Genomic DNA, 11,920 nt, shown 5'->3' on the forward strand with positions numbered 1-11,920 from the left:
GTCACATGGAAAAGGTGGGGACGAGTCCTTGCAGCCCCACGGCAGGGGACAGGTGCACATGGTCCCTGCACTGGGTACAGGGAGAGGGTGCCCATCCCTGTGGTTTGGGGAGTAGAAGCACAGCCCTTCTGCCTGGGGGGCACAGGGAGGGACAGGGACCCCCCACTGCCCCTCAATCACCAAACCCCCTCCCTGCAAGAGCTGAGGGATCAGCACCCCACATCCTCCTCCCTCAGCTCCCACACAAGACCAGGAGGCTCCTTTATTTAAATAATCATAGGTGTAATTTTTTTTTGTAAAGCACATAACATCCTCAACCCAATTAAAAGTGAACAGCAGATGACTGCACACAGAGGCACTGCTCCCTCCTCCCAGGAGGAGTCAGACATGGTTACCATCCCTCAGGAGCCCTCCCAGGGCCCTCCTGGGTTTACCCTCCATGACAGCCCTTTATCTGCCACTCTCACAAAGTGCTGGTTTGGTTCCCATCCTCCCACCCCGACCCATCCCACAGAGGGTCTGACCCCTGAGTCTGTACCATAAGGCCCCTCCAGTAAAGCCCCTGCCAGCACCAGCTCGGCCCAAGGGCTCCCTCCACAGAATTCCCTGCCTTTCCCAGTTGAGGCTTTAACCCCAAAATACCATATAACTGCGATTCCACTAACACAGGCTGCAAAAGCTGGTCGTGTTGGTTACCTGAGTAGCCCCAGGTGGCTCATCCCAAGGTCCCCTGTGCCATGAACAGCAGAGCTAAAGGTAAAGGAACCGCGGACCTGACCCAGCCTTCGAGGGCATCAACACTTCCACAGCTCCCAGTGAGGGATCCAGGAGCTCTGTTGGTCCATCCATCACCCCAAAGCACAGGGGAACCCCCTTTATCTGACCGGGAAAGGAATTCGTGTTCCCAAAAGGGAGAGGTGAGGCCTCCCAAGCCCCGTTCCAGCTGCAGCTCACCCACCCTGTGGCTCCGAGGGGGTTTTACAATCCTCGGAGAGCGGCAGAGATACGCGGGACAGGCACCATCTTTCGGCCGGTGCTGACCATGACAAGTGACAAAACGAGCCCGACAAAGCCCTTTGCATCTGTAAGGGGGCACTGCAGGCACCGAGATTGTGGCCAGGCTGAGCCACCACCGCGGCAGGGAGCTGCCAGCAGTTTCCCAAAACAAGATGCGGTTGGCATCTCAAGGAGACAGGCCCGCGAGTCCCGCTGTGCCGGGTGGCAGTGCTGTGGGCTGTCCGGGGGGGACACTGCATTCCCAGCACTGCTGAAAAGCCAAATCTGCATTTTCACCCAATTCTCGGCCCTCTCTGAGCATCAAGGTTGTGCAGATACAAACTGCTGCCTGGTGGTTTCCATCTGGGACATCACAGGGCTGAGCCTGCAGGAACACACGTGCAGGGACACTCACGTGAGGCAGAGCCCAGGCTCCAGCCAGGTTTTTGCTGTCACCCCATGCCAGCTGCCTGAGCTGGCGGAACTCACCCCTCTGGTCATTGAGCCCTTTGGTAGCACAAGTTTGATGCCTGAGAAATTCAGAAAAAGGAGACGTTTCATAGTGAGAAAATGAACCCATAAGACAAATCCGCTCGAAGGGAAACCTCAGTGCTGGCTTGACACCCTGTGTGTGCCAGTCCACGGTGTTCTCAGAGTTAGAAGTCACTGCAGAGGAAGAGAAGTTCCTTCAGTATTTGGCAACAACAAACAAGTCCCTTCAGCCACCACCACACGGTGACATCACTGGAAAAGCCTCTAGGACGAGTCCTTGGCCTCACTTGGACGGCCTGACAGCCTGAAGAGGGTCTCCCTCATGGTGCAGAAGCATCTGTCAGTGAGGTCGGTGACATCGTCTGATGTCAGGCCTTTGGTCTCTATTGGGGGCAGAACCTCCACCTTGATTTTGCCTGGGAACAAGAGAGGAGCCCGTGAGAAACCCACATGCCACAGGAGCTCTGTTCCCTGCTCTGCTCCCTGCCCTGGGCAGTCCCAGCATAGCCCTCATCCCGTCTCAGGGCTTCAGGCATCCATCCCTGGAGTGCAGGCAGAGGCTGATCTGTGGTTAGACCAAGAGCTGTGCCAAGTAGAATATTCCCCTTGTGCCCCAAATTGCCACCCCAGCCAGAGTCTGCCCAGAAAAGGAGAGGTGGTATCCAATCTTTAATGAAAACATCCCTCAGTGTATTTAATTACAGCCTTTCCTGAACTAACCCAGCCCAGGCTCTGGTGCCAAGTGCTTTGAACTGAGTCCAAACATCTCCCAGTGGGACTCCTCCTGTTCACCCCAGCTCTGCTTCCCTCCCACACCCTTGTGAACCAGATCTCCACAGGAGACAACATCAACACTGTCTCCAAGTGACTCTTTGGTACCTGATGTAAACAGTTTTGTCTTTGGGTTGTAGAAGGTGGTGAAGGAGGAATACACCACAGGGATCACGGGGACCTTGGGGAAGGAAAGAAAAAGGAGTTACTTGCACTGCAGCAACTCAGGGCTGGCCAGAGACAGGCAGCAAATCCCACACAGCAGAGCTGACCTGGCCTGGCTCTCAGACACACAGGGCACACACAGCAAGACTCACTTCCAAAGGCTGGGACAATTAGGAGTCAAACAGGATCAAAACCACTCCCCAGCAACTCAAGGCACAGGGATACTCAAAGAACTAGGGCCAAGTTCCACTTCAGCCTCAGGTCAGCACTGGCTTTTAGGGTTCCTCATCCCAAGCCAGGCTTCAAAGCTTGGGTATTGTCTGTCCTGCAAACAAACACTGCAGGATGCCTGTTCTGCCAGGCCCTGCCTGCTGTACCAGCACGTGTCTGGGGCAGGGCAGTTGCTGTTCCTTCAGCTTCTAAGAAAAGGAGTCACTAGTTGCCATCAATTGCTCCCAGGGAAGCTTCAGGCAGAGCCAGGGCCAGGAGGGCAGGCACGGAGTCGTTATTCCATGCTGATAACACAGACAGGATCTACAGTAGGTGACTCAGGGGGGTGTAGCAGAGGCGGGTACCAGTTCCACTGACATCCTTCCCTTCCAGCAGCTGCCAGGCCCTGCCTTGGCTGCGTCACCCAGGCAGGAATGGGGATGGTACAACACAGGCTGCACCCTGGGTTTAGCTAGTTGATCTCAGCAAGAGATCTGGCACCTACTGCCTTCTCCAGAATCCCTGCTGTAACATCTCTCCTAGGGAAACCAATTTCCCCTGAGGCCTCGAATCGTCCCAGTCCCTGGCACACTGCCCCAGTGCCCTGCCCAGGCAAGCAGCCCCCTCTGAGAGCATGGACAGCTCTGGTTGATTGAAGCCAAGGAGCTGTTTGCCTGCTCCCCCACTGACTGCTCATGGATGTTGTCACTTTGGGGAAAAAAGACATACCAAGAAGTGCCATATGGCCATCAGGGAGGGAGCAGCTATTTCCACACAGAGCAAGCCCAGATGTTGCTATAAAGCATGAGCATTAACAATCCTGAATCAACTCTGCCCTATTGCAACCTGGGGGATTGAGAAATGCATCGACAGCTTTGGGATTCCCCAGGAAAGCACCCACTGAGCTCCCTTCCCAGAAGGAGCTCTGGGCTGCAGCCATGCCCCCAGGAGCCCCTGGGCACAGGCACTGCCAGGAAAGCCTGGAGTGAGGGTCAAGTGTGCCTGCCCTGCAGATGGAACACTGGGACTGGGGCAGGCAGGAGGGAGGAAAAGGCAGCTCTCCACTGCCTGCAGCCACCTGTCCCCAGGGTCAGGTCACTCCCACAGGGGATGGAAAAGGCTCTTGGCTCTTTCTGGGCAGCACTTCTGACACCTAACAGTGGTTTACCTGGGGAGGTGTTACCTGGGAACCTGAGAGCAAATAAACCACACACTGCATGACCAGCCTGGAATGCCACTGCAAAAGCACTCAGGGTGCCTGTGCAGGGGCAGAGCACTGTTACCTGTGCCTGGACAGCGAGGTGAAATGCTCCTTTCTTGAATGGCAGCAAATCCCCAGTGCAGTTCCTTGTGCCCTCTGGGTACACCCACACCTTCAGCTGCACATGGGAGAGACAAGGCTTAACTCCAGCAATCCACCTGCAGTGCCCCGAGCTGCCAGCCAGCTCTGCCAAGAGCTGCAGGTGGCTGTGACTCCAGGTCAGCCAGCACCAGGAGTTCCACATGCCCCCGTGCCACCCCGGGGTGCCCAGACACAGGCCACCCCACCGAGCCCCACGGCCACACTCACGTTCTCATTTGCCATGGTCTTGGCAACCTCAGCCATCACCATCTTGGCGCTGCTGGTGCTCTTCCTGTTGATGAAGATGACGCCGCCGAGGTAGATGATGAGCCCCACGGTGCCCGTGTACATCAGCTCCTTCTTGCCCACCTGGACACAGTTGTCAGGCAGGATCTCCATCAGCCCTAATGGGATGGCAGAGGGCAAGACCCAGCAGTCACCCTGCCTGCCTGCACCTCAGGTGGGACAGGGACACGAGCTGAGGTTGGGAGGGGACAGGGATGCCTTGTTTCAATCCTGGCTTCCACTGCCACCAGCAGAGCAGGAGACTTGGCACACAGCAGTGTTAGTGGAGCAGGGTGGTTGCAGGTGACAGCAAGAACCCCCCAGAGGCAGCTCAGTCCTCAGTCCCAGGGAGCCCAGAAGGGCCACTGACACACACGCTGGGCCAGCCAGGCCACCAGCGAGGCAGGGATGTAAAAGGGAGCTGGGAAACACCCGAGGGGCAGCAGTACCTGGGGTGCTGCACAAGTGTGGGATTGCTCAGAGCGAGGGGAGACCCTTCCCACGTCCAGCACTGACAGGGAAGCTGGACCAGCTGGCTCTGCAGCACAGACTGGCCAGGGCAGGGGTTGCTTGGCCAGGACACACGAGCAGGACTTCTCTGATGGTGAGCAGGAGAACTGCTCCTTCCCTCCCACCAGCTGCTCACCCATCATGTCAAGGATGCTCTGATGGTTGGACACAATGATAGCAGGGCCCTCCACCTCAAAGTTCTCCAGCCCCTTCACCTCAAACCTCAGGCCAAAGAAATACTTGAAGGTCTTGACCACAGCTTTGATGATTCTGTGGAAGAGAAGAGCAGTCAGTCATGGGGTAGGGGGGTGACAAGGGCTGCTACACCCAGGGTGGGTTGGGAAAGACAAGAAGAACTCTAGGACAGAGAACCTTCAGTCTTATTTACCCTCGGGTCCACCCAGGTGTCTGCCCTTCATGGTCCCACATGCTCAAGGTACTTCAGTTGCATGCCAAGTCCTCTCCACTCCTAGTGTGGGAATTTTACTGGAAGCCTGGGGGAAGCTGACTGTAATTTTGAGGCTGGTTCAGCCAGACTCAGTAGCCCATGCTTCCTTTAAGCTGACAGCATCAGCTCACAACAGGCTCTTTAGAAATGGTAAGCCCAGCCTAGTGCAGCTGTGAGAGCCTTGCAAAGAGGGCACACTGGAAACCCTCCAAAGTCCAGGAGAAGGGACATTGTTTTCAGCACTGGATAAAGGACCACTCCTCCTGCAGCCAGTCCCAGCTATGGAATGCTGTTCTTTTCGCCTGTGCCACGGCTCTGGACTGCTCCAGTGCCACCAGTGTCTTCCTCCTGCAATCAGTGCCCCCCCCCACAAGTTGTTCAAACAGTTCTCCCAGGAGCTGCCACTCCCCAGCACGCAGGGATCAGCCCTCACACCCAACACCCAAGGAAGGCTCTGCCCATTCTGCTCCTCACAGTGCTGGAAGATGCTGCTCAATGATACAAACAAACCTGGAGTGCCATCACCTCATGGGAGTCCAAGAGAGGAGGGGAATGGAGGTGAGAGACTTCCCTGCACACCCCAAGGATGTGAGCAGCAATCAGGATGCTCCCCACGCAGCTTGGCAGAGGCCCGGTGCCCCCCGGCAAACACATCAAGCTTTTGCCTGTCAGTTCCCTTCCCCAGTGGATCTACAGGTCTGACAAAGCTCCCAGCTCTTCCCAGGGCTGGGGGCCCGGCTGGGAGACACTGGCAGCTCCACTCAGCCGTGCCAACACATGGAGCAGGCTGCCATGCCCTTGCCAAGCGCACCCAGCCCAGGCCCACCGGCCGAGCCCCTGCCAGCCCATGGCAGCAGGGCCCATCTGTGCCACCCCCAGGCAGGTGGGACCTGGGGACCCTCCAACTGGGCCAAAGGACACAGCCAGAAGCTGGCAGAACACAGGGGCTATTTTGGGCAGGGGAGCAGCCATTTACCAGGACAGGTGGCAGAGGAAACTTGCACGTGAGCAAAGCTCCCAAGAACAGCCACCAGCTCTGCTCTGCTCTCCCCTGGAGCTGATTCAGGAGCTGACCTGCCCTCCAGCAAGCACCTGGATGTCCTGCCTCAGGGACACCTTCTCCCTGGCAGACAGGGGATGGAGCTTTCCTCCCTACAGGAGGAGACAGAGGGACAGTGTCAGCTTTGCCACCCCACCACAGGATCCAGCTGAAGAGCTGTGCAGCAGCATCCTCCTGGGAAGCATCCTTGTCACCCAGAGCAGGAGGTGAGCACCTGGACAGCACCTCATCCTGGCTTGGCAGCAGCTCCCAGCATCTGCTCTCCAAAAGTATCCACATCCCTGCCATCTGCTCTTGAGCCACATGACTTTCCCCAGCTTGCTCCTACCCACAGTGGGGTTCCCATCTCTGTGGGGTGTCCTGCCATGCAGACCATCCAGGCACTGGCTTTGACACTGGAGTTCAGGCCAGGCCAATGCCCCCGGGTGACACTGTTATCAGTCCTCAGTTCAACTCGCTCCAAAGGTTATGGCCACACCCAGGGAAAGGACACAGGGAGGTGTATGGAATGCAGAGCTCCAGAGCTCCATGGGCCTGCTCCAAGGTTCTGGGGGTGTAGCTCAAGTGAAGAGACGAGGCTGCCCGTGAGAAGAGGCAGGGTGACACGAACCAGTGAGGTCATGGGGGATGCCATGCCACCAGGCTGACCTAAATCACACTTCTCCTCCCTTCTGACTGCCAACCAAAAACGAGGTCACTGCTCTGGAAGTCACACTGCTCAGTGGCTGCCGGGAGAGGCTGGTTACACATTACTCAAGAGCAACCATCCGGCTTCCTCCTGCCAGTCCAGAGCCAGTGCTTCCTTGCACAAGATATGGTGTGAGCCACTGAAAGAGGCAAAGGGGCACAGCTCAGAGCAGTGACCAGCAGCCCTGCTGAGCTGCCCACGTCAGCCACAGGGTTAAGAGGATGGATCCGACCCTCCTCAAACCCCAGAAACAGCTTCTCTCTTGGTATAAACCATCCAGACTTGGTGCAGCCAAAGCTGCAGAGAGCTGTAAACCCAGTGTACATAATGCCAGATGCAAAGAGTACAAAAATAAGAGGGAATGTGGCTTTTCAGTGCATCCATAACAGTCTGAGTGTGAAAGCCAGCAGCCCTCAGATTCACGTGCTGTGCTCCACAGGCTATCCCAGAGGCCTGTTTGAGATACCCTGATTTTCAAGGTCTAAGGAAATCTGCTTACCAGATTTGAAGCCCTTACAAGAGGTTTCACCACTAGATAAACAGTTCTATCTCTATCAGACACCCAGGGCCACCTCTTCCAAGCCACACCAGCTTGGCACTGGAGCCAGGAGCACAGCAAGAACGGGGTGTTCTGCGCCAGACAGTGACACTGTTATCACTGTCTGTCCACCAGCACATGCTCTGCTCCAACCTCCTTTCTCAAGCTGGAATAAGCAGACTGGGACGTTGGAGAAATAAGGAACTTGCTGGATCACCTCAGCCACAGACCTCCCAAGGGCTGGGATCCATCACAAGGATCATCAGCCAGTGCCAGCATGTGATTCTGGCAAAAACTCAGCTCAGAGTTTCAAAATGAGGCATTATCCAATGCAAGAAGTTCTTGTTCCCAAATAATTCCTTTAAGGTTACAGAAAATTTAGAGGGTTTATTTCTGGGGAGGAATTAAAAGGAGAGCATCTCTATCACTGACATCATAAATTCTCCCAGCTGCAAAGACGGTTGTGCATTAGAAAGCTGCTCCTGAATGAGCCAAGGCAACCAAAGCTGGAGACAGGGATAGGCAGGAGATTCCAGAGCAAACTGCTGTTTCCAGAGCCTGGAACCACAGTACGGGCTGGGGTGGGCAGGGCAGAGCCCTCAAGGCAGCACATCAGTGCCCTGTGCCCACTCACTCTGCCCTGAGTCCTTCCTGTGAGAGCCACACTGCAAAGCAAAGTCCAGCTCCACCTGCTGAGACGCTGCCCAACCTTTGATCCAGAAGGACGTAATAAGGCAACAGGGCTCCCCTTTCGCCTGCATCCATATAACCCGGCCCGGATATGGAGGTGAAAAGTTGCCTATGGGATTGCAAATCCAGGAAACGGAGTTGTCCTGCGCTGCCAGCAGAAGTGCCATCTCTGCCCTTAAAACGCGCCTTGGCACGTAGAGGAGCTGCTGGACGAGAGCAGCTCCTCAGCCCCTGCCCCGGGCGTCCTGTCAGGACACACGGGCTGACAGCAGCTGCACGGCTGCCCCGCTGCCGGCTCCGGGCAGCACATGGCACCCTGCCGGGCACGGAGGAAACACCCCAAACACAACCACGGAATCGTCAGGGCTGGAAGGGGGGGGATCACCCAGTCCCACCCCTCCGCCGAGGCAGGGTCACGCACAGCAGGGGACACAGGAATGCACCCAGGTGGGTTTGGAATGTTTCCAGAGAGGGAAAATTCACGACCTCCCTGCGCAGCCTGCTCAGCGCTCTGCCACCCTCAAACGCTGCCGTCCTGTAGCTTCCCCCCCGCCCTCAAAAAAACCCCCACCCCGTGCGGGGTCTGGACCTTCCAGGCACCTCATCCCCAAAGGCGGCTCGCTGGGGGCGAGGGCTGAGCCACGGCCACGCCACGAGCCAAGGGGGGACCCCGGCTGATGTAACAGAGGCCGCCGCCGCCACCCCACCAAGCGCTCCGGGGCTGCCCCCGATGTCCCCAGCGTGTGTCCCACCCGACAACCCCCGTGCCCCCTCGCTCACCTCATGTTCTTGACGGTGCGGCCGCCGTTGACCAGCAGGCAGGCGGCGGCCGCCAGCGCCGAGGACACCAGGCACAGCACGCAGTAGAAGCCGATGCGCAGCGCGAAGTTGACGGCGGGGCTGAGCTCCATGAGGACGTGGAGCAACAGCAGCACCGCCGTGCCACACACCAGCCACCCCAGCTCCATGACGGGCTCCACCCGAAGGAACTCCTGCCGCCACCACTGCCGCCTCCTCCCCGAAAAGCCCGGGCTGAGCCCGCCTTATGTGGGCGGCACGTCCCGCCCCGCCGCTCCCTCAGCGGGGCGGGACGGGCGCCCGGGGAATGTCCCTCCGGGAGCGGGGTGTCTTCGTGGGGGGGAAGGTCCTTCATGGAAAGAGGGTCCCTCATGGGGAGGGAAGGTCCCTCTTGGAGCGGGGTGCCTTCGTGGTCAGGGAAGGTCCCTCTTGGAGGGGGGTTCCCTCGTGGTGCTGTGCCGGTCTGGGTGCCCCATGGCACGGTGGGCACTCAGGGATTGTCCCTCATGGAGAGGGGCTCCCTCATGGGCAGGGAAGGTCCCTTATGGAGTGGGGGGTCCCCTCATGGTGCTGTGCAGATCTCAGGTGCCCCATGGTGTGGTGGGTGCTCAGGGAACGTCCCCCACGGAAAAGGGTCCCGTCGTGGTGCTGTGTGGGTCCGAGTGGCCCATGGCAGGGTGAGGAGGGAGTTTGGTCCCTCATAGAGCCCTGTGGGAGTTTGGGACCCTCACGATGGGTTGGAAGGGACTTAAAAGATCATCTCATTCTAAGCCCCTGCCCACGAGCAGGGACACCTTCCACTGGACCATGTTGCTCCAAGATTCGTCCAACCTGGTCTTGAACACTTCCAGGGATGAGGCAGCCACAGGTTCTCTGGGAAACCTGTTCCAGGGCCTCAACACCCTCACAGTAAAGAATTTCTTCATAGTATCTAGTGTAAATCTACCCTTTTACTGTCTAAAGCCATCCCCCCTTGTTCTATCACTGCACACCCATATCCAGATTCCCTCTCCAGCTTTCTTTTAGCTCCTTTAAGTACTGGAAAGTGCTGTAAGGTCTCCTCAGTCTTCCATTCTCCACAGGCTGAATAATGGGGTTATAATAGTTGGTCCCTCTTGGCATGGTGAGGAGGACCTTGGGTCCTTTCAAGGCCATGTAGGGCCTTCAGTTCCCTCATAGTGCCACATGGGCTCTTTGAGGGTCCCTTGTGGTGCTGTGTGAGGTCTTTGGATCCTGTCCTGACATGGTGTGGGGTCTTTGGGCCTGTCATGAAAATTCACAGATCAACATGAGTCAGCTGAGAATTTTGGTGACAGATCCCCCCTGGCCACATCTCCCTGCCCCTCATCTTGCCCACCTTCTCTACTGGTGCTTGATGCTTCTTTTTTAGTAGCACAAATGTGCTGAGTGGGATGGAGCTTTCCCTGCTGGCACTGGAGGTAGGGCAGGATCAGGCCCAGCAGCTCTGTGGGTGTGAAGCTGGCAGAGGAGATGAAAGCATCTGCTGGAACTGACACAAACCATTCACTGGCCTTGGCAGGTTTTGCAACACTTTTTATAGCAAAACCCCAGTCCCGTGGGTGGTGGAGACTCCACTGGGATGAGATGTGACCCTGCAGCTCTGATCACCCTCTTGGCATCCACAGCCTTGCTGCTCCAGGAAAAATCAAGGAAAAGTGTTGTCCCTTTTAAAATAACCCTTGTTCCCTCAGCTCTCCTTGGATTCACCAACAGAGGTTGTGTGCTGTTCCCAGACAAGGTGTCACTGGAACGGGGAGGGCTCACTGCACTTTCACTGCCCTGCAGCAGCTTTAGGGCTTGAAGCAGGAGACAACCTCCTTCTCTCCAGAGAGCTCCAGGCCAGCACTCCCTATGACTGCCAGGCAATGACATCTCAGAGCTGGTCTCATGATTCCAGCAAATGCCACAAAGAACCCTTATTGTATTAGCATCTCGACACAGCATTAGATTAATCCCTCCGGCCTGTGTCGTACAGACTGTTCAGAGAGCTCCAGCACCCAGCATATGCCTGGGAAGTCACCGAGACCTTTGCAGCTGAGCAGACGCCGGGCCCCGAGCGATTCTGCGTTGTCCTCATGACGTTTGTGCTTTCGTTGACATGGGAAGAAAGTCACTGGTGATCTGTCACCGGGGCATCATGCGAGTCGATCCGCAGAGCTCACAAACGCTGGCTGACGTTGAGAATCTGAAATGTAAATCCCGGCGCGGCCGCGGTGCCGGCGGCAAAAGGCATCAACAGATACGGCGTGGTGGGGATGGCAGCGGCGCGACGCTTCACGTGTGGGCTCCTGAAGGAGCTTGGCTGCCATTCCCTTCTCCCCACGCTCTCCAGCAGATTAGCTGGAGTAATGCAAATGAAACGTTTGATATCAGTCTGTAGCTCAAGGAAGGGGAGTGCTTTCTGATGCCAGATTAGAAGCCAGACATGGGCCTGCCCGCTAGCAAGCAGAGCTGTCACGCTGAGTTATTTCATAAGGCAGGCGGTTGTGCTGCCAGATGACGACAGCCTGTGCGTTAACATTGTCATAACAAACTGCCTGATGGAAGAGGCCCCTGAGCCTCAGTGTGCTGTGGAACGCAGCAGGGATCACCTCAAAGCCCCCGAAACGCGGCTGTTTTGGGACCGAGGCAAAGGTGACCCCCTCCCTGCCCTCCCAAGCTTCAGCAGCCAGGATGAAGAAGTTCCAAATTCTTTAAAAAACCCAGTTTACTAGACTGCGCTGTGTATTTTGCATATTTAAGCTACTGACTGGATTATTTAGATGTGATGGAAGTGTACCCTGCAGGTAGTGTAGCTGAGCAGGGTCCAGAATCCCTGGCAGAAGCAAGAATCCACCAAGTGCCAAGCAGAAGGGTCCACACAGCATCACAGTAGGATTTCTCTGCCTCAGTCTGTGGAGAGCCAT

General features: G+C 56.7%; 1 protein-coding gene across 1 annotated transcript; it reads right to left on the reverse strand.

Annotated features, from left to right (window-relative positions):
* Positions 1-261: 261 nt before the first annotated feature.
* AGPAT2 (1-acylglycerol-3-phosphate O-acyltransferase 2) lies at positions 262-9,223 on the reverse strand. Its single transcript, XM_051807678.1, has 6 exons — positions 8,976-9,223; positions 4,908-5,041; positions 4,205-4,380; positions 3,918-4,013; positions 2,368-2,440; positions 262-1,904 (listed from the first exon to the last, which is right to left on the reverse strand). The coding sequence occupies exons 1-6, from the start codon at positions 9,161-9,163 to the stop codon at positions 1,753-1,755; spliced, it is 819 nt and encodes a 272-aa protein (XP_051663638.1). The 5' UTR covers positions 9,164-9,223; the 3' UTR covers positions 262-1,752.
* Between the last annotated feature and the right edge of the window lie 2,697 nt (positions 9,224-11,920).

The sequence above is a fragment of the Manacus candei genome, unplaced genomic scaffold (genome assembly GCF_025592945.1).
Source record: "Manacus candei isolate 608988 ecotype Guabito, Panama unplaced genomic scaffold, ASM2559294v1 h1tg000071l, whole genome shotgun sequence".
In the NCBI taxonomy this organism is placed as follows: domain Eukaryota; kingdom Metazoa; phylum Chordata; class Aves; order Passeriformes; family Pipridae; genus Manacus; species Manacus candei.